This window comes from Melospiza melodia, chromosome 5 (genome assembly GCF_035770615.1).
Source record: "Melospiza melodia melodia isolate bMelMel2 chromosome 5, bMelMel2.pri, whole genome shotgun sequence".
NCBI lineage: Eukaryota > Metazoa > Chordata > Aves > Passeriformes > Passerellidae > Melospiza > Melospiza melodia.
Window position 1 is genome coordinate 37,126,408 of NC_086198.1, and position 23,202 is coordinate 37,149,609.

General features: G+C 43.2%; 1 protein-coding gene across 1 annotated transcript in view; it reads left to right on the forward strand.

Moving 5' to 3' along the window:
• FAT4 (FAT atypical cadherin 4) overlaps positions 1-23,202 on the forward strand; it is a 120,362-nt gene that overhangs the window by 72,704 nt on the left and 24,456 nt on the right. The window contains exons 7-9 of the mRNA XM_063157087.1: positions 12,071-12,251; positions 15,537-15,787; positions 18,140-22,489. Of these exons, the coding sequence (XP_063013157.1) occupies positions 12,071-12,251; positions 15,537-15,787; positions 18,140-22,489 (4,782 nt within the window). The remainder of the gene's footprint in view (positions 1-12,070; positions 12,252-15,536; positions 15,788-18,139; positions 22,490-23,202) is intronic.

Genomic DNA, 23,202 nt, shown 5'->3' on the forward strand with positions numbered 1-23,202 from the left:
TTTCTATTACTCTGTAGCCTCAAACTGCTCACTTGTGACTTGGACTCGCTTGGACTTGGATGTCCTTATGTTCCTTCAGAAGCTGAGCTGGATTTGTCCTGATGTCTCTTTGGTCTCTCAGTCCAAGCTGGCAGAAGTCAGTGAGGGCTGTACAGAGCAAAACACCCAAAGACTGAACTGGTAAAAGTGGTGTCATGCAGCCAGCAATTATTGACTGTCCTTCTTGGAAGCGGGTGGGGAGCAGAACTCAGCTGTGCCCCACGCCTAGCACGGTGTGTAACCAAGAGTTTTACCAGAGCACAGGCTTTACCTAGCTTCTGGTTCCTAAAAACCCCACACAAGCCCGGAGATTTAACCAGCAGTTGAATCCAGCAGTCCCAAATGAAAATATTTACCTGTGTTGGGAGATGTCTGAGTTTCAGGTAATCCAGGGAGACATTAATACATGAAGTGTGCATGGGACCTTTGCCATAAGTGGCTGACAAGAACAGCAGCATGTTTTATGAGTTCCTGTGTTTAAACATGCAGATATCGCACTGATTAAACACTTTGAAACTTCCTTTTTAAATTTGCTGTGTTCTTGTAAAGCTAACTCACAAGTTCCCATGCTCTCCTGCCAGTGTTAAAATGTACTAGCAAGTGTGTTCAGCAGCAGCTGTTCAGTAGTAACTTCAAGCTAAATGTAGCTGCTCTACTGTGCTTCAGTTTGCAATCTGACTAATCCACAGCTGGTGTCATTTGGGATAATTTTCAACCAGGCTGGTAAATAACATTAGCTGTCATCTTCTGGTTGCACTGAGGACTTGTTCTGAATTCATACCAGCAAAGAATACATTGAAAACTATGCTAGTCATGATGTATCTAAATCACAGGAAAGTGGAAGTCTTCAGTAGAAATCAGTGGCAAAACTTAACTTGATTTCATGCAAGTGGGATGGGAACCTTAGTCATAGTAGATAACCAGGTGGTACCACACTGGCTGCTGCTAGTCAGTGCTTGTTTAAATGGTGTATTTCCTGCCACACTAGCTAAAAAGGTGGGAATGACACAATCTTGAAATGGATAATACAAGCATTTGGAGTATTTATGTTCTTGAGCAGCTGCTAAATGTTTATAAAAGAAACTCTCACAGGCATGTCCAGCTCTTTGCCTAACATAACCATTTCTACTGAGTCTCTTAGTTTGTGTTTGTTTGATAATTCCTAGTAAGAAGGACTTTGCTTACAGACCATTCATCCAGAAATACTCATGCAGTACAGGTAGGGAAGCAGTGCCTCACAAAGTGTTGGAAAAAGCAGACTTGTCTGAAATTGTCCACATCCATATTATATTTGAAAATGAGTCAAGGAAAAGGTAATATCCTTTGCACTTTGAGGTTGGCTTTTATTAGCTGTAACAAACAGTCTTTTCAAGTAGTCTTTAGCAGCCCACAGAAGAGTCTTGCCATATATGGTGCATCTGATTTAAGGTTTGGGGGATTTTTACAGATAAAAATCATGGTACACATCCAGATGCAGTTAACTCAGGAAAAGTCCATCAAGAGCAAAATACTGTCTGTCCAGCCCTCCTCCCATTTTTCTTAGTGTCTGGATATCAATTTTTATAGGCTACACTGACTGGTTTGAAGCATTCAGAGATGATATCCTGCTCCTAAAGAAGTCTATGCCAACTCTTCCTGTTCTTTCCAGGAAGCAGACACAATACATACTTAGAAGCACCCTTAGACATAAGAACAAATGGATTCCCAATTTAGTTTTGGCTGTCTTCCTGGTCTCCTTATCCATAATCAAGGATTTCTTGCTTTTCTTAGGTTTATTTTCACTTCATCAAGTTGTGACTGTGGATTCTTGCTGTGTTACCTTAGCCTGTGTAAGGGAAGCTGCTGGAAGAAGGATGACCTGTAATTTTTCATTATTTTTATCTCGAGGTGTCCATCCAATGCACATTTAGAGATTTACAGCATGTTTTGGCAGCAGGTACACTGAGTATAACAGCAAGGGAAGGATTGGGATATGGTAAAATGTGGAGCCAGCGTGGCTGCATAGGATACAGTGCCTGTGCCCTCAGGGATCTCTGTGCTCTTCCACTGCACACTGGAGTGCTCTCCCAGAGCAGATCTTAGCCCTGGGCATGTGAGACTCGTGAGTGATGAAGAGCTGAGCTGCTCATAAGCGCTGGGGACAGGTCAGGTGGGGGATCAGTGGGACCACGTGCCCCAGCAGTGGGAATGCGGGCGGTTGTTGAAGTGCTTTCCCAAGCAAGGGCTGCCCTCAGGCCCAGGCAAGTCAGTCGTGATCCGTGCACTGTCCTGGCTCTGGCCCAGCTACTCCTTGGCCTTGGCTGCTAATCCTCCCCCCACTCCTCAGGCTGGATCACGGGTTGGTGGGGAGTCCTCCCTGCGTGCTGGGGGAGGGAAAGGACGGACAGAACGACTTCTGGGACTCAGCTCAGTGAATTGTGTCTGTGCAGCCTGCCTCGTGCCCAGCTCCACTAGGCAGGCTGCACAAAGGGTTGTGATTCCTACCTTGGTTTGTCATCACTCTTCCCTCACTTCTGCACTTCCACCCTGCTCTCCCTGCGGCTGGGCATTGGATGCTCGGCCGCTGCTCTAGGCTGGAGGATTTATGAGGACACACAGAGCATCCATCACTGGGAACATTCAGCATCTTCCAGAGCTGTACACCTGTGGCTTTGGTCGAGAAATAGAACATAATTCAACCCCAAAGCTCAGCCATGCCAATTGAGAGACCTCTCTTGCAGCTCAAGCTGTAAGGCCAGAGTGCGTGAATTATAAATACAGCGACAGGCAAGGTGATGGACTGTGGAGTAACAGGATAGTGTTTGGATTGCAGATGCTGCCCCAGAATGTCTGCTAACATAAATGCCAAGAAACCTACACACAACTATTTGAATGTGTCTTCATGGGTCTGCTTGTTCCACATAAATCTGCTCTGCTTTGCTGTACCTTTCTTCATGGCAAAATGGTTGGGAAAAGGAACTTTCTGCTTTTTTTTTTTTTTTCACCCCATCTGGTGGGGATGCGGCACTAGGTAAACATTCAACTCTGGCAGCATGACAAGAACTGGTGCAGCTGCTTTTATCATCTGTGTCTTTAACTCTTTGAGCAATTTTCTGGACAAATGTTAGCATTCCAACAGTCCTCCTCCTTATATTTATTGATTGCAGGGATGTGGAGTAGCACATCTGGAAGCCTGCTCACTGCCCAGGACTACTGTTTAAATAAACTGCAGCCACCATCTCTTGATTGGGTTGGTCAGAATGGCACATTGCCACAATAAAACCAAAATCAAATTGTGATGTTTCTAATTAGAAGCTGTGTTCCTGTGTTTTGGGTTATTTTTAATTTCATTTGCTTAAATAACCTATTTACTGATTTGGATAAATAGTCCTGAAAGAAATGAATCACTGAACTGGTTATTATATTTAGTTAGCTGTGCTCTGTATACATCCCTGGCCTGGATGAAAAACAACCATATGTTTTTTCTTTAGGAAATGTTGGTCCCCAAATTATGCATTCTTTCCTTCAAGAATGTGGGAGGGAGACCAAGCAGAGATGTTATATCCTTCTCAGGAATTCTCGTCTGAGCTTGGCTTTTGGTTCCCTTCAATCCTAAAATCAAATGAAAGATGACAGTGCAGTTGTGTTGGTTTTTTAACACATTTCAAGATATTTCCCAACAACAAAAGGACATCTGTATTTTGTAGTAATGTTTAGAAAGTCTTAAGACTCAACATAGTGTGAGATTTAACTGGCTAGACTAAAAGACATTTGTACTCATCCTGTTTCCTTAGCAGACACTGTATTTATACCTAACTCAGAACCTGCAGTGTGAAAAAGTGTTGTCTGAAAGGAATTAATTTTATTTTTAGAACAAATTTAGCTATCTTAAAATTTTGCTGCTTTCAAAACATACAGGCAACTCACTTATTTCAGCTAAAGATGCCCTGTTTGCCATGTTTTCTGTGCAATATCTAAATACACCCATTGCTGAGGCTTTGGGGAGCTAAATGAAGCTGATTTCTGCTCACCTTGGTGCTTAGCAGTTGACAGAAGAATTGCTCTCTTCTGTGGCCTTGTTTTATGGCACAGCTGTTTCAAAATGAATTTTGGGTTCCGTCCCAGCTCCATTTATTTCCTTGTATTCATGGAAGCTCTTCCTTGTGTCAATGCTGTCTGCTCTAGCCTAGTTTTAGTGGTTTTCTGTTTCACTGTCTTTATTATTTTTGCTCTTTTAATACTGATACTAAAACTGTTGATGCAGTAGTTCTGCCTGATTTTTTAAAATTTATTTCTAAATAAATAGGGAGAACTGAGATGGTGACACTCATCAATGAGTTCATAATGTTCATATTGTCTTGCCATCTCTAAAATCAGGAGACAAGAGAATTGAGAGTGGCATTTTGTGGTTGTGGCAGTCTAATAGCAGGATCTTACCCTAGCACAGAGCCTAGAAACTGTTAGCACTTTGACATTATTTTTGAAATAACTGGGTATAGCTCTTAAAAAAAAAAATCCAGGTTAATTTATTTAAGCTGAAAAACAAGCAAGAGTATAATGTTTAATACTTTAACATTTTCAAGTTAGGAAGAATTGTCTGTTTTTCAGTTTGCAAGCTGTTGCACTCCCTCCCTTACCTCTTCATTCATCCACCTTGCTCTGATTATTTTGGAACTTATACATCAAACTTAATTTTCAATTGTTCTTCTGCTTACATCACTTGCCTGTGAAATTCTGTTTCATATCTGCTAATGAGATCTCTGAATGTAATCTGTTTTGCAGAAGAGTACTTGGAGTAGTTGTTAAGCAGTTTATCAGCCTTTGAGAAATACTAAAATTTTTCTAGCCTTGGTGATCTTAAACAGTTTTTTAAATTAAACATTACACCTTATAAATTGTAAGTCTGCTAGCTCAATCTTCAAATAGAAAGCTACAATTTCAGGAAGCCTTAATTGCAAGGATAAAGCAAGTAAAACATGCACATATGGCGTGAACACTTAGCCTGCTGGTTAATCTTCTCTGTCTATACAGGGTGTTTTTAAAGCGTAATTCAAAATTGTGCATTACAGGAATTTCGCTGTGGGATATTCAGGAGTCACAAGCTGTCAAAAATTGCCTTAGTCAGCAGCCCCTGCAGGAGCCAGCTTCTCTGTTTTTACTGTTTACAGCAATAACTTATAACAAGGAGGAGTAATCTGGTGGTTTTAAGAAAGTTTTTTTTTTAATGGCTCTGCCTTTCTCCTGAGTTGCAGTTCCACTTTCTTTCAATCTCGCTTCTGCCACAGAGGCCTTGGGTGGGACTCATGGCCATGCCCACTCTTTTTGCAGGCACATGGAGATCATAAAATGATTTTGCCTGGAAGGGACCTTAATCTCATTGAATTCCAACCTGCTGCCGCAGTCAGGGGTGCCTTCCATTAGCCCAGGTCTCTCCAAGCCCTATCCAAACTGGCCTGGGACACTGCCAGGGATGGGGCAGCCACAGCTTCCCTGTGCCAGGGCCCTGCCACCCTCACAGGGAACAATTTCTTCCTTGCACCCTTACAACCTGTCATGTGCCACCGTTTGTATGAACATTAAGTTCGGAATTTTGCTTAATTGTTCTCATTTTGAAACATTTGGTAAAGGCAGCTTCTTGCTCTGCAAATAAATGCATTTCTGGCTAAGAAATGTGCAGTATGTACGTGTGAGATTGTTGAATATCTTGAAGCCATGCTCTATATATATATATTATACTTTATTGCATGAGTTTTGTTCTCAGTCTGTGTTTCTGTAGGTCTGTAACAGTGCTCCAGCTTTTTTTTGTTTTTACTTCTCTGGGTTAACAGCTGCAGGAAACTGCTTCTGATCAGAGGAAGAAAACAGGGATAGGGAAATATGTATATACACTAGAGGCTTTAAAATTGTCTCTCTGTGTGCCTGCAACTCCTGTTCTTTCAACAGCACATTACATTCCTTGCAATGTGAAGTTGCCCCTGTCCTGAAGCTCCAAAGCTTAATGAATTCATGGGATGCAGTCAGTCAGGACTTTTGCTATCCAAATTTCAAACCCACGTGGATAAGAGCAGATGAGAGATCCCATTGTGTTATCCCTGTTTTGGGACAGAGTTTTCTTTTGCACTCTCAGAACAGGTGTGAGTTTCTGGGTTCATGCACATGCACCAGCCTAAGTGTGGCTGGACGTGTTGTTGCTTGAACAAGGTTGGGCTCTGGTCTAGTCAATAATTTATTATTTTGTTTTCACTTTTTATGTTCTCAGATTTAGTTCTGTTTCCTCCCAGCTTATTTAGACTGCTGGATAGGGGTTGATACTCTCTTTTCTAATAACTAATGTAGTACAGAAAGTTCCTGGTGGTTTTTTTTTCTTATTAAATAATCCTTGCAAAAGTACGGATCTACCCCAACTATCAATCTATTCCCTTGGTTTTTGAAGTTCAAGTTCTGTTAAATCAGCTTTGGGTGTCAACTACTACTTGGTACCTAACTATGAGATAAACTCAAATTTTACATACTCAGAAATTTTGAAAATCTGAGTTTCCTGCATGTCTCATTCAGTCACCCACTCAACTGATTGAGAGTATGAATTGGTTCTAACTGTTTAATATATTTTATTAGCCACTTGTTTTAGCTTTTGTCTCAAAATAATCTAGGTTCACAAGTTTTTTTAAGACTTAGCATGACAGCCTGTGGTGAAAAATTGAGTTAGAAGAAAACAAAGCACAGTCAACATACTCAACCAGGACAAATATTTGTGGTGCAATCTTGTAGAAAGGACTTTTTCTCATTTCACAGACACAATTTCTTCTGTGTTCTTGGAAAATTAGTTAAAGTCATCCATGTTCCAAATCAAGCCTCGTGTGCACTGGAAATGCAAAGTGTAATGCAGGCTTGTTGCATTTTCACTTAATGTAGGTCTGTGTTTATTTTAAAACTCACCAGCTGAGTGAGGCTCAGCATACTCTGTCTGCATTTAAATGCATTTAGAAAGATTGGCCACTTTATTGTGAGAAAGGCCTTGTTTACTTGAGTGCAGAAGTTAATTCTCTGTGATAACATATACAACTCCTAGTCCTGGGACTCTTTCACTGAGTGTTTGACTGGAGAAGTGAAATTCGCTTTGTTGCAAAGCAACACGTTTTGCTGAGGCAAAAATTCCATTTCTGTTAAATTGCTTTCCAATTTTCAGGATAATTATGTGTTTAATTTACCACAAAACATGGTAAACTGCTTGCAGGATGAGTCTTGATTAGTCATTTAGATTCATTTTATTTAATTTTAATACTTTTTTTTTCATTTTAGTGAAATGTGTCTGTGGAGTTTTTGCTTAAGTTTATTGTTAGTTTTCTAGCATGTGATTTTGATATTTTAATGCTGGCAAAAACTTCTGAGTTCCTGGTTTCTGAAAGGAATGATGGTTTTACTATCTGCTGTGCTAAGCAGGGTGCAGACAGGACCTAGAAACCATTAAGGCTTCCAACAATATGTGGATGGTGTGCTGGACACATTCTCCTATTTCTAATTTTTTCTGTGAGCCAAGCAGCACCACACAGCCGAGATAATTTCCAATAGCATCATCTTTTCCTGAGCTTTCTTGAAGCACCTAAATGGCTTTGCAAGTTTCCTTTCATGGCTTTTTCTTTCTGCTCCAATGCATTAAGTGCTCTGATCACTCCCCAGTCACCCAGATGTGGTGTGGAGCTGAACGTGTACCAGAGCAATCACTGCCACATATTTTGGGGAACCCCAGGGAGCCCAAAGAGCTCACCTTCCCCATTCCCCAGAACAAGGGACAAACTCATGGGGCATGGTGCTCTCTTCTTCCAAGGCTGCATGGATAGACCAAGGCAGAAGTGAAAACAGTCTTTAGGTGCATCCCTTGTGGGTGACCTGCTGTCTTTGAAGCATCAGCACAAGTGAGGGCAATAAGTGGCTTATGATGAGTTCATCCATCATAAGGATTGACCTCTCTTTGCTGGTTATGCAGCATTTGAAAAGCAAAAATTGCCAGGTTAAATGGTATTTCTCCCCACCATCACCTTCCTGTATTCTGTTTCCTTTCTTCTGTTTGAATTACTGCACAGAGCCAATATATTTCATCCCACCTCTCCTGGACAGGGAGAGGAAAAAATTGAGAGTGCTTGTTACAACTTTTAAAGTAAAAAGTTACAAATATCATCATATTTTTTGGTGGTGATCAGCCTCAAGTAAGCATGGATGAATGGAGCAGAAAACCTGTTTGTAGCTGTTTGCCAGTGCCAGTCCCATCCTGCTGGGCCGAGAGCCATCCTGTCCCATGCTGCTGCCTGCCTGCCCCACATTCCCCAGGGCTGTTTTTATGTCACTTCCCCAGTGTCCCATGCAGAGAGGGGAGTACAGCCCAGTGCTGGCCCAGCCCAAGGTGGCCTCTCATAACCTCTCTCTCTGTAACTCATCCTCCACCACAGGCTCTCAAGATCTGCTCCTTCTCTTCATCCCCAGACACATGTTCACTTGCAGATGTAAGCAAAAAGCTGAATTTTTTTGGAAGAGCATCCGTGGGAAGCAGTTTTCCCCCTGAACTCAGCGTTGCTGTTTTGACACCACCCCAGGTTAATCTCTATTTCAACAGTGATGTGTGTGGACATTTGTGGGAGTGTCTGCTTAGTGTATATGTACAGCTGCCACTTAGGAAATAAACTGTGCAGTTCACAGAAACAGACCTCAGCACACAGAGATGGGAAATCCACAACTATAATCACAATAATATATGAATGGCACCATCTTAGAAATTTTAAAGATGTGATACTCACTGGATGGGAACAGACAATTCAGTCGCTCCCATTTAGTTCACATAGTCAATTTTATGTTCTTTCATTATTCATCATTTGGTTCCTTCACTCCTCCATCCTTCTAGAAAACTCTTTTTCCAACTTGGATATTCTAAGACTCTGTGAGGTGTAATATTTTGTGATTTGGGAAAAAAAACCACTAGAGAAATACTCTAAATGAGGAGTGTCTGACAAAGAAATACTTGCTGCTTCTGCTGAAAAAATAGCCTGAACTATTATGAAAAATCATAGAAATTTTTAATGCAAGTTCACTAAGGGAAAAGTGTATGTTTCTTTGTGGCTTTAGCCCTCAGGGCTGTTTTTAAAAGTACTCAGAGGCTTGTGCGGCTGTGTACAGCAATTTTAGATAGGTTGTAACATGGCTGGTTTATTAAGAATGGTTTGGGGTCATCTTGTGTGCTTGGCTAATATTGCAGAACTTACACTAAATTTACTGCAGTTATTTATGCAAAATATTAAAATAGGGGTGATGCTCTACCATAATAAGAATTAAGTGACTTGGGGAAGATTTGCTATTGAAGCAAAAATAAGAAATCTGGGAACTCAGCCTGACTGTGGAAACTACTTCTCTCACCACAAATATGACATGTACATTTTATGAAACCTGCTTATTACCAAGGGCCAAATTCTGTGGTCCTTATGCAAGCACAGCTTTCACTGGAAGTTCACTGAGGACGGTAGAATTTGGCCCTGAGCTATTTCTTTTCCATATGAAATTACTTCATTTGTAATTTCCTCTTCTTATATTTCTCAGTAACTGCAGAAATGTGAGCTAGTCATTTAATTTCGATGGAGTAAAAGCTTTGAGGACTCTCTGTGAAATTGCAACTTTGTCTTTTGGTGTAATAGAATAAAGGATTAAATTTGTGGACGTGATATTTTACTTAGAGGGGAAAAAAACCCATATCTGGATAACTACACAGACAGGAAACCAATGTAAATATGTGAGTTTTTCCATCCAAGTAAGATGAGAAAGGTTTGGGGTTTAGAGCCCCAAAGAGGAGCAGTGACTTGGGATGTTACAAACAGCTGAATTAAAATGGGACTTCTGGGATGTGTGAATTTTCTGGCCTTGTCTTTGTCTTAGAAAATACATTTGAAACAGTGAGTTTCAGGTTTTAGCTGCGAGTTAGCTTTCTTTTCCAGGCTGAATTGCATTACTGATGCTCTTTGAATGTGACTTACCCAAGATTAATTTCTGAATTATATATAAATTGTTTAATCAGCTGCGAAACTTTACAACTTTCAACCTTTCATTTCATTAGCTGCGAGATGAATGTCAATAAAATGCGTTTGGAAGGCCAGAGCTTGATGACACACGCAGCAAACGCCGCTGAGGACTCTCTTTCCTTTAATGCAGTAATAATAAACACTTCACAGGCAATATTTCAGCAATCAAGAGCACTTTTGCAGGCTTTTCTATCTATATGTGTTTGGCTAAATGACAAAATCGTGAGTTAAAAAAAAAAAAGGCCAAAAAATGAGTCAGACTTATTGCCTTAATGTAACCTTCCTGGCTGAAAGCGTATTAATTGGCAGAGTGAATTACCTCAGAGCAGAGCAGAGAAAGGCCTCTATTGTGTGATGTGAAATCTACACTCCTTGGCTTGCACGTTCTTTCCTCGGCCTTGTGATCCTTCCCCTCTGATCAGCAGCCTCCAAGCCCAGCCTTGTGAGATTTATAACACCTTTCAATTGGAAGCTCTGTCATTCAGCCCATTTGGGCACTAAAACATGTTGCTGCCAAGCATTTTGTGGTGAAAAATCCTCCTGCCTGTGCTGAGGCTGCTCCCAGCTTCTTCCCGCCTCGCTTCTTCATCCTTCAAGGGTTAACATGTGGGAAAATGGGTTGCTATTTCCCCTTTTATGTAAGAACTGTGTGTTTGGAGCCCTTGCCAGGAGCAGATGAGGCCCGAGAGCACAGCCAGCCTCCTTGGCAGCCCCGGGGCTGAGCTGCAGCAGTAACCTTGGGTAGCAGTGACCCAATGCTGGGTCGGGCTGGAAGGACTGGGGCGGTCACGCGGGGCTGCCTGTGTTCCATCAAGTGACAGCTCCGTGTAATATGCCTGCCTTGCAGCAAGGACTGCACCAATCTCCAGCCCAAAGCCTTTCATTATCCTCGCTTTATCCCACTCCAGCAAATGCTGAATTGGTGTATCTGAGATGGAAGGGGAAAGCAATGCAATCTTGGGTAAAAGAGGCATGGTCGTCATCTGTCTTTTGAGTAAAAGCGGCCATAACTGAAGTGTTTCATGCTCTGCTATCGCTTTTTCCTTCTCCTCCCTATGTACTCAAAGAAAGAAATGATGCCTTTCCTCCAGGGGAAGAATTTGGTTAGCAGGAGATGTCTTGCTGATTCTTGGCTGAAAAGAAGTGTAATGAATGGACTGACAAAACTAACATGAACTTGTAAAAGTCTTCATTGTCTTTTTTTGGATTTGACAAAGGAAAAGCTGAAGAGGACAAACACTGAGAGATTGCACATGAATAAACATGCTATTTCATGCTCCTTGGTGCTCATCAGAGTTAAGTTTAGAATAGCAAGGAGGATGAAAGCCCTGGGTTAAATAAGTTCAGCCTGATTTCCCGTAAGCCAGTATCCCATTGGAGCGAGCATTATTTGCTGCTATAGATGGTTGCTTCTGTGGAGAGAATGAGTCTCAACAGGGCTGGAGACTCACTGCAGCCTTCTCACCCTCTACCAGAAGGTCTCCCCAGGTCAGGGTGCGACCGGCAGTGGAAAAGCCACGTGGAAAGCTGGGTTTTGCCACTGTTTCCACTCCATTTGTTCTGTGGGTGAATAAATTGAGGGCTGGAGTCTTCACGTCTGTCAGCGTGCCACCTTCGAAGGTCTTCTTGCAGAGGAATAGGAAAGTCAACCACATCTTCAAATTGGTCCTAATTGTTACAGGAAGGCTTTCTGAGCAGTTCCAAGACCATCTTTTTCCACTGAGCTTGTATTACAAAATATTTCTGGAATTAGATGGAGCAAGAAAAATAACAACTTTTTTTTTTTTTTTTTTTTTTTTCTCTCACAACTTGTACTTTATGTCAAGATGACTTTGAAACAGACCTGACCCTGTTGTCTGTGTTGAGCTGGTTTCCTTGCTCTGTGAGCTGTGACACCCTCAAGCGCTGGGCTCCAAATCGGGGCTGGCAGGGCTCTGATTAGCATGCTGGTGTTTGTAACCTCTAGCACTTTGTACCCCCCCCCTTTCCCACAGGATCTCCTGCCCTCACTGGCACTGGAACCATCGCTGTCACAGTGGATGATGTCAATGACAACGTCCCCACGTTTGCCTTTGACACGTATTTTGCCACTGTTCCGGAGGATGCTCCCACGGGGACAGATATTTTGCTGGTAAACTCCTCGGATGCCGATGCTTCTACAAATGCTGTTATTAGGTAGGTCGATTACTGTTGCTCCATGTAACACTGCCTCATATCCTGCCTGAAGATTTCTTTTTCCCCAGTGTTCATCACCAGCATGCCCTAAAGCTGTAAGACAAAAAATAGAACAGCTTTGTGTGTGTAACTAAATTACTTGGGCAAATCTGTCTTTTTGTTGCTTGTAGGCTTTTAGAGTTATATTGAGGACAAATAGAGTTGTGGAGTTTTTTTACTGAGTGAAAAGCAAGCTAGTTTAATTTGCAGCTGCACCCACTACCTGCCTTGCTGCTGCATTTCCACCTTTTCATGCGGTGAGGAATTTTCACTGAAAGCAAATGTGCTCCTGGAGTAAAGCTTTGGTCAGTTAATGCCTTCAGTTTAGCATGAAAATTACCCAAGGTAAATCATAAAGCTTATGCCATTCAGAAAACCAGTGAAAAGTTGGAATTTGGCAGTTTTGCACAGGGCTCAGTTGATGAAACTTAACTGGGCACTGGGCTGCACACTGTCCATTCCCAGTTTCACAGACAAGAGTAACGAAGATGCTGAGTGGCAGTGACAAGCTCAAGTTATCCACTGAGGACAGATACGTTGCCAAAGGAATGCAAAGCAAATTAATATTAGTTCTTAATCTTACCACGTTTTACTTTTGTGACTGCAAACATCACTGTTTCCAAATTCACAAAACAGGATATAAAAGTAGCTTCCTTGTTTACCTTTGTTAGTTCACCTCAGTTCCTTCTTCAAAGAGCATAAGAATACCACTGTGTCACTTTTTTTAAAAGGAAGTAATATAAAACAGAACTATGTTGTTGCAAAACACTGTCTACAAAATATTGAAATATTTTCTTTCCAACTAGCTACAAGCCAGAAATAGAAGCTTGACATCTAGACATCTTTAGATATTTGAAAATCATCCAAAATTACCATTTATTAAATTGTGAAACAATCAAGCTTTTCTGTTCACTCATAGTCTAAGAGACTATTTCTGGCAAGCTCCTTTATAAAAAAGAATTCCATGCAGAGCATGAATGACTGTAATGATTGTGTCCCGTAATCAGAAATTATCGGAGTGCTCTTGGATTTCTGTAGTGTGGTTAAATTGTTTTAATATCTCTGCCATTAGTCTTTGTCATTCACTCAGTACCGCATCATAGAATTAGTTGATAACAATATTTTTTCCCTTCATAAGTAGCTATTAAAACATTGTTTTCAGGTTTTGCTTTACACTCTTCAGGCTCGGGAACAGACTTTGTTTTTCTTGGACAGAATTTGTCCAGATTCAGCATTTAAAGTGGATCTTAAAGTATGGCTGGTATTACAAAAGTGGTGAAAGCCAGAAGGAGCAGAACATGTGTGGCTGTCGTGTTAGGGGTGCTGAGCACTCAGAACTCTTTTTCTGTCTGGTTAGAATCGGTTCAAAATTAAACCTTTGCTTTCTAATAGGGGTATTTAAAATCCTTGGCTAACATTTTCATGCAAAGTCAAAAAATGTGCTGTGTTTTGAAAGAAGTGTTTAAGTTTCTGCAAAGCTGTCACCTGTCCGTGTGTGCCAACTCTTGCTCTCCTGTTTCTGGTGATAACCTGTGAAGTCATTAAAGGAGGGTGATGGGTTGTAAATGGCGGTGCACACTGGAGCAGTCCTGTTAAAGACAGTAGGCATAAGACTCAAAAGGCCACATTTTAAGTGTTTGGATCAAATTCCTTTTATGCCACTTGCCACTATTAGAATTTCAAGGGGGTTTTGGTTTTGCTTAGTTTTTTTGGGGTTGAGTTTGGATTTTTTTGCAGTTCTGTTGAGACATGTACCCTGTCCAGTTGGTTTGCATGCAGGTACAATTCAGAATATGGTATGACAAATCTAATATGTCTTTATTATTTCCTTAAAAAAAAAAAAAAATCATGATATCTTTCCAGTGCTAGCATGTGGAAATGCAGAAAAGAAAGTTTCTGTCTCTGCAGTACCCCACTCAGGGTTAAATCACTGCAAATCACAGATTAAATGTGCCTGGTGCTGCTGTTTAGGGAGATCTAAGTGGTGCTTTAGGCTTTGTGCACATCCTTTTTCTATTCTAGGTGCACATTGCTGTGGCTGGAGAATAATTGCATATGGCCATCACATTATATCATAATTAAGCAATTAAAGCATGCTCATGGCATTGTGCAGAGATTAATGACTGAGCAGGAGAAGTTGCCATAGCTTATTACACAGGCTGGCTCTCAACCCTCTCAGTGCAGCTTCTGGGCTGTGTTATTACTGCTGTCATAACCTGTTCTGGTCCTAAAGAGGTGAAGATAGGAATATTAATCTCTTTCATTAAAGCCACTTTATTCTGAGTCTTTCATAGAATCATACCTCAGAAAAGCTGCTACTGTGCTGTAGCAGAGGAGCAGGGCTAACCATAGCTGTGTTGGGTTATGATATTGAAAATGAGAATTGTTCATTTGAGCCAGTTTTTGTTTCCATTGTTTTCTCACAAGTCCATTATCTGAATTATTAAAAAAGGTAATATTAACCAAATACCTTTAAAAATGCATCTTTGAGATTCCTGCTGTACAAACACAAGCTGGATAAGCATTCCAAGAGAGGGGACAAACTCAGTGTGGTAGGAAGGCAGAGGTAGCCCCTACAATACGCCTGCAGTGAGCACACAGTCAGTTCTTATCAGATCCTATGGGGATGTGTGCACACACAAACACACCCACCAGTCTGATGGTTAAACTCTGGTCCCAGTTAGTCTCTGTTAACAGAGCTCTGTGGTTAGTAATTTGCTATGAATTGCTGTAAATTCACATTGAAATCTTGAATGGCAAAACTAAGTATCACGAAACAATATGGATATTAAATGTTCATTTTATTTTGTAAAGCTGTCATCATCTTATTTCAAAAATACTTTTGTATTTTCTAACTATGTTCTGCAGGTTCATTTAAGAGGTACATGAGCCTTTTGGTGTAATAGTTAATGCATTAGCCCAGGGAAATCAACACTAGAGGATGCCTCCAGTAGGCAGTTTTGAGAGTATGTCCAGTGGTATCTTTCAAATATCCAAAGGCTCAGTCAGCTCGTGTTGGAAATTTGTGTTAAACAGCTATGCTTGGAAATCCCCAGAAATGTGATTATGACAGGCCTTGAAATTTGAAAAAGTCAAAACGGTGAGGACAGATGGAGAGTCAGATGAAAATGTGTTGATACCCCTCAGTGTGGTGGTCTGAAGAGTATAGAAAATGGTTATTAATGCAGCAGGCTGCCTTTTGAAATACTAATCCAATTTTTCTCCCTTGCTTTTCCTCTCCAACAGCTACAGGCTTAGGGGCGGCAATTCCCAATTCACCATCAACCCTTCCACGGGCCAGATCATCACCAGCGCTCTCCTGGACCGGGAGGCGAGGCAGAACTACACCCTGGTGGTGGTGGCCAGCGACGGGGGCTTCCCCAGGGCTCTGTCCAGCTCCACCAGCGTGCTGGTGGCCGTGGCCGACGTGAACGACAACCCGCCCAGGTTCCAGCACCACCCCTACGTCACCCACGTGCCGTCGCCCACCGCTTCAGGTAACCCTGGCGCCTCCATAGACAGGGAATCATGGAGTGTTTGGGATGGAAGGGACCTTAAACATCATCTAGTAGTAACCCACTTGTCATGGGCAGGGACATCTTCCTCTAAATCAGGTTGCTCCAAGTTCCCACTCAGCCTGGCGTCGAACACTTTCAGGGATTCTGAATGTGGGGATTTCAGGGATTCAGGAATTCATGGCTTCTCTGGGCAACATCTTAATGAAATGCTCAGCTGTGCCACAGAAATGTTTCTGAGATGTTTCTCTGCAGCTCTTTTCCTGGGATTGTCTTTGTGCTGCATGGGAATGAGGAATAACAAACCTCAAGTTACCATCCACAGTTTAGCAGGTTTTTTCTATTGGGTTCCTCCCATCCAAATTCAATTATGTTTGTGTAGTTACATAAAGTACATATACTGTAAATGATCACCCACTCAAAAAGTTATTATTTTGAAGACAATGGCCTGTTTTTATTTCTGAAAGTCTCCTCTGAGCAATTCCTAAACAGGATTTTGACAGCCTCTTCCAAAAATGCTGTGTCTATGTCAGATGTTAATTATGTTGCCTTTCCTTGAGCCAAGTGGTGAAGTAAAATAAAATAAAAGTAATTAAGCAGCAATCTTCCTTTGATCCTACACCCAAATTAAAGTTACTTCACTCAACACAGGAGTTAATTTCTGGTTCAGCTCATGTTCCATGTTTTCACATACACACACATGCATGGATATGTGATGCCTACGGAGAGGATTCCATGACAAATGGTTTGCAAAACAAATTTTCTTTTAACAGAAAAAAAAAAGATTATTTCCATGTCTCGGATTTTGTCTCTTAATTTTAAACAATTGCAAATACTTCTCCTTTTTATGGAAGAATGAATTTGTTTACAATTCTTCTCTGTTTCCAGAACAACATTATGAAATTGTTTTATTATTGCATTGGTGAAACATCATGTAATCAGACTAGTGCCTTTGCCTGGTTGTTTTTGGGATGTTTCTTCAAATTCTTTTCACAAGGGGTACACATAGGTTGAACTGATGTTTTCTGGTAGTATCTTTTTGGGTGCTTTTTGTATGAAATCTTTTATAACTAGAAACCTAAGCTGTGTTTACTCTATTTTAAACTTAGCAAAAACCTAGGGATGTATCCACTTTTCTTATTTACAACTTCCTCTTCTTTTTGGTATTTTTTTAATCGAGTTTAAAAAGAGGAACTTGTAATAATATTAATATTTTTTGAATAACTGAAGCACAAAAGAAATCTTCATTTCTTCCTGTCCCATTTCTCACAAGGGTTTGTTCTTGTCTAAATAATCCTGCTCCTGGAGTACAAATCACTGCACATGACAAATAGTGACATGAAGTATAGTTTTAAGGGATGCTGTCAAAGTCATTCCTGCCTCTAAATGATTTTCCCTTAAGAGGTTGAAAACAGCATGATTTTTATACAAAACTGTGTGTTTTCTAAATTTTAGTAAGAGTAAAACATCAACAGTGTTCTGCAAATTGGTTGGACAGTGTCAAATTTGAAAGGCATATCACGCTTTAGATCTGTAATATCTGGTGAGGAAGAACACCCTGGGTCTCCTTGCAAGTGTGCAAATGTAGAGGGTAATACAAATGGTGCACATACAGTCAAGCTTAATGTGAAACATAAATTCAAAAGACGTGAAAAGTCTGAGTGTAATCATGTTATGGTACTAGTGTGCAGTAGTTTTGTATTCCTATTTTACCAATGTGTTTTTAAAAATGCAGTCCTCTTAGTTCCTGTCCTTGGAATACTCTTAGAAAATTAGAAGTAAGGAGCTAGAGGAGAGAAAGAAGGAGCACCTGGGGAGCAGGAAGAGAAGGGATTTCAAGGGACAGTGGTGTAGGGTAAATATCCGTGGATGCTGCCTGTTCACTTATGTAACCTTAATAGTCCTCGAATTCCAGGGTTTTTCATGAAGTTTTTCATGGATAAACAGGCTAAGAGTAATTTTAAAAATCAAAATAGCGTTCAGTCTTACTGGGTTTCTGCTTTTTACTGTGGGAATGTTCTAGAAGCAGGATGCCAGGCCTCCAAAGGCTGCCGGTCTGTTTCCCAGTTTCTGAGATCTGTGTGTCCATCTCTCTAAATGCAGTGTCCTGTTTTTCAACTCAACATTTTTTGGCTCCATGCATGTCTTGTGGACTCACAGACCCATCTGCCCCTTGCTGAACTCACTTTTTTGTGACAAAAGCAGTTTATTTTCAGGGCAGTGTGAGGAGGAGCATGCTGCTCCAGGATGTGCTTCAGACTGAAAGGCTGGCATGAGTTTCTCACAATGAGTGCATTCATTAAAGGACTGACCTAGCTTTGTTCTCCATTTCAGGCTCATTCGTGTTTGCGGTGACTGTCACCGATGCAGATGCCGGCTCCAACGCTGAGCTCCATTATTCCCTCGTGGGGAAGAACTCTGAGAAGTTCCACATTGATCCAGCAAGGGGGGCAATCCTGGCTGCAAAACCACTGGCAGGAGAGTCCGAAGTCACCATTTCTGTTCACGTGAGGGATGGCGGCCGGTACCCCAAGACAGACTCTACCACTGTCACCGTGAGGTTTGTGGACAAAGCCCAATTTCCTCGCGTTCAGGCAGAGCAGGAGACCTTCACGTTCCCTGAAAACCAAGCAGTCGGGACACTTGTCACCACCATCTCTGGGTCTTCAGCCAGAGGAGGCTCCTTGTCCTACTACATTGCCAGTGGTAACGTGGGCAGCACCTTCCTGGTGGACCAGGTGACGGGACAGCTTTCTGTCGGGCGGGCTTTAGATTTCGAGGCCGTGCAGAAGTACGTGGTGTGGATTGAGGCCAGAGACACGGGCTTTCCCCCCTTTTCCTCCTACAAGAAATTGGAAGTATCGGTGATTGACGTCAACGACAACGTGCCGGCGTTTGAGCAAGATCCCTTCATTGCAGAAATAGCAGAGAACCTGTCCCCACGGAAGATACTGACTGTGGCTGCTGTTGACAGGGACAGTGGTCTGAATGGACAGCTCAATTATGAAATAATTGAGGGCAATACCGAAAACAGTTTCCATATCAATCGAGCCACTGGTGAGATCAGAAGCGTCCGGCCCTTGGACAGGGAGAAACTGTCTCAGTACACGCTAACCATAAAAGCTTCAGATAAAGGCACTCCGCTCAAGAGCACGACTGTCAAAGTTATCATTAATATTTTAGATGAAAATGACAACGCTCCGAGGTTTTCACAGATATTCAGTGCTTCTGTGCCTGAAAATGCTCCTCTGGGTTTTACAGTAACACGAGTCACAACATCAGATGAGGACATCGGGGTGAATGCAGTCAGCAGGTACTCCATAAGGGATGCAAGTCTCCCGTTTGCCATAAATCCCAGCACTGGGGACATCACCATCAGCAGACCACTGAACAGGGAGGACACCGACCGCTACAGGATCAGGGTCTCTGCACATGACTCAGGGTGGACGGTGAGCACAGATGTCACCATATTTGTCACGGATGTCAATGACAATGCCCCACGATTTACAAAACCATCCTATTACCTGGAGTGTCCCGAGCTTCCTGGGATTGGGCTAAAGGTCACCCAGGTTTCAGCCACCGATCCAGATGAAGGGTCCAATGGTCAAGTCTTCTACTTCATAAAATCCCAGTCCGAGTTTTTCCGCATTAATGCGACCACGGGAGAGATTTTCAACAAGCAGTACTTAAGGTACCAAAACTCCAGCGGTTCCAGCAATGTCAACATCAACAGGCACAGCTTCATAGTGACATCGTCAGACCGGGGCAGTCCCCCGTTGGTGAGTGAGACCACTGTCACCATAAACGTGGTAGACAGCAATGACAACGCACCACTCTTCCTCGCCCCTAAATATTTCACTCCTGTCACTAAGAATGTGAGGGTTGGCACAAATTTGATTAAAGTTACTGCGGTGGATGACAAGGACTTTGGCTTGAATTCTGAAGTGGAGTACTTCATCTCTGATGAGAGCAAAACTAATAAATTCAGACTGGACAGGAGTACAGGCTGGATTTCTGTGTCATCTTCACTAATGGCTGATTTGAACAAAAACTTCCTGTTTAAAGTGAAAGCCAAGGACAAGGGTAATCCCCCACTCTCATCCGAGGTAGCTGTTGAAATAGTAGTGACAGAAGAAAATTACCACACACCCGAGTTTTCCCAGAGCCGCATGAGCGTTACTATCCCGGAGAGCTACTCTGTTGGAGCGGTGGTCAGGACGGTTTCAGCACGGGACAGAGATGCTGCCATGAACGGATTAATCAGCTACAACATTTCCTCTGGAAATGAAGCTGGAGTCTTTGCTATTAATACCACCACTGGTACACTGACACTAGCCAAACCACTTGATTTTGAGTTACACCAAAAGCACGAGCTGGTTGTTACTGCCACGGATGGAGGATGGGTGTCCCGAACAGGCTACTGCAGTGTCACTGTTAATGTCATTGATGTCAATGACAACTCCCCAGCATTCAGCCCTGAGGAGTACTTTCCCACCGTGCTAGAAAATGCCCCCAGTGGGACAACTGTTATTTGTTTAAATGCCACTGATGCTGACTCTGGGTCTAATGCTGTGATTGCGTATGCCATCCAGTCCTCAGACAGTGACCTCTTTGTCATCGACCCCAACACGGGAACCATCACCACCCAGGGATTTCTAGACTATGAAACAAAGCAGAGTTACCATCTAACAGTAAAGGCTTTTAATGTTCCAGATGAAGAGAGGTGCAGCTTTGCTACTGTCAACATCCAGTTAGAAGGGACAAATGAATACGTGCCTCGTTTTGTGTCCAAGCTTTATTATTTTGAGGTTTCAGAGGCAGCCCCCAAAGGTACTGTTGTAGGTGAAGTTTTTGCAAGTGATCGTGATATGGGCATTGATGGAGAAGTCCACTACCTCATCTTTGGCAACAGCAGAAAGAAGGGCTTCCAGGTAGATGAGAAAAGCGGCCAGATCTACGTTTCAGGACCTCTTGACAGAGAAAAAGAAGAACGAATCTCTTTGAAAATCCTTGCAAAAAATTTGGGGAGCATTCGTGGCGCAGATATAGATGAAGTAACTGTTAATATCACAATCCTGGATGCCAACGATCCTCCCGTTTTTACCTTGGGAGCCTACAATATACAGATCAGCGAGGGTGTTCCTCCAGGCACCCACGTCACGTTCGTCAGTGCCTTTGATTCAGATTCTGTCCCTAGCTGGAGCAGGTTTTCCTATTTCATCGGGTCTGGCAACGAGAACAGCGCCTTTTCCATCAACCCACAGACGGGACAGGTGACGGTCACTGCAGAGCTGGATCGAGAAACGCTGCCTGTCTACAACCTCTCTGTGCTGGCCATCGATTCGGGAACGCCATCCGCGACAGGAAGTGCCTCTCTGGTGGTAACTTTGGAAGACATCAACGACAACGGGCCTACCTTGTCCACCAGCCAAGGAGAAGTCCTGGAGAACAACCGCGCAGGAACTCTGGTGATGACGCTGCAGTCGTCAGATCCCGATCTCCCTCCCAACCAAGGCCCTTTCACATATTACTTGCTCAGCACGGGCCCTGCCACCAGCTACTTCAGCCTCAGCACTGCTGGAGTCCTGACAACAACAAGGGAGATTGACAGGGAGCAAATCAGCGATTTCTACCTCTCGGTGATTACCAGAGACTCTGGCATTCCTCAGATGTCTTCCACAGGAACTGTGCAGATCAAGGTAATAGACCAAAACGACAACCCATCGCAGCCCAGAACAGTAGAAATCTTTGTTCATTATTATGGCAACCTCTTCCCAGGTGGAATTTTGGGCAACGTAAAGCCGCAGGATCCGGACGTGCTGGACAGCTTCCAGTGCTCCCTCACCTCAGGAGTCACCAGCCTTTTCAGCATTCCCGCGGGCACCTGTGAGCTGCACTCGCAGGCAAGATCCACAGATGGCACGTTTGACCTGGGTGTCCTCAGCAACGATGGGCTGCACGGAGCCGTCACCAGCAGCATCCGCGTCTTCTTTGCGGGCTTCAGCAACGCCACCATCGACAACAGCGTCCTGCTCCGCCTCAGCGCCCACAGCGCGCGCGACTTCCTCACCAACCACTACCTGCCCTTCCTGCGCATCGCCAGCTCCCAGCTGACGGGGCTGGGCACGGCCGTCCAGCTCTACGGCCTCTCTGAGGACAGCAACCACACCTTCCTGATGGCGGCCGTCAAGCGCGGCAACAACCAGTACGTGAGCCCCAGCGGCGTGGCCACCTTCTTCGAGAGCATCAGGGACGTGCTCTTCCGCCAGAGCGGCGTGCGCGTCGAGGCCGTGGACCACGACTGGTGCCTGCAGAGCCCCTGCCAGAACGGGGGGAGCTGCCTGAGGAGGCTGGCAGTGAGCCCCACCCTGAGGACCCACGAGAGCGTCCCCGTCATCGTGGTGGCCAACGAGCCGCTGCGGCCCTTCGTGTGCCGGTGCCTGCCGGGCTACGAGGGGAGCCTGTGCGAGAGCGACATCGATGAGTGCCTCCCGTCACCCTGCCACAACGATGGCACCTGCCACAACCTGGTGGGGGGCTTCTCCTGCAGCTGTCCCGAGGGCTTCACCGGCATGGCCTGCGAGAGGGACGTCAACGAGTGCCTTTCCAACCCCTGCAAAAACGGTGCTGCCTGCCAGAACTTCCCAGGAAGCTTCAACTGCATTTGTAAAACCGGGTACACAGGTACGCGTTTGCTCCTCTATGTACCTTACAGTCCAGAAAAGATGGCAAGAGTGCCTTCTTAGCCCAAAACTGGCTGAATACAAGCATCCCCCTGGATGAAGAGATCATGCAAAATGAGGTATTAATAGTGTGAAAGCTCAGAATACCCAGGTGCCTGCAATGTTATTTTAGCTCTCTCCAAAGGTAAATCTCACTTACCTGATTTGCATTAGAACAGAAAGATTTTTGCAAGGGCTATTCAATTTTTTTAAGTGTGTGAGAACCATTTCCAATGCTTCAGTATGATTTTGCTGTACATGTTATTGTTATGCATGTTGTGGGAGCATTTCAAGTCTGCTAGAAGTGTGCCAAGCAAAAAAATCAGCCTCTGCCCCAAATTACTTGCAGGACAGAAAACAGATGAAGAATATGGGAAAAAAACAGAATTCAGGCAAAATGGTCAACCCCTCTGTTCTGTATTTTGTTCCTTTGTAATTTATTTTTTTCATTAAGTGCAGAAATGTCTGCAGCATTTCTACCCCGAGTATTTTTTCTCTGATATTCATTACACATTGAAACACAGCAGCGTTGTAACCCAGTAAAGCAAACTGATCTGTGCTTCTGCTGTGAGTAGGATATTTAAGGTCTGAGCAATTTTATCCAGTGCTTATAGCCACTTTTCTTAGAAATCAGGTAAAAAAAAATCTAGCTAGAGGAGATTTAGGTAAGATTTT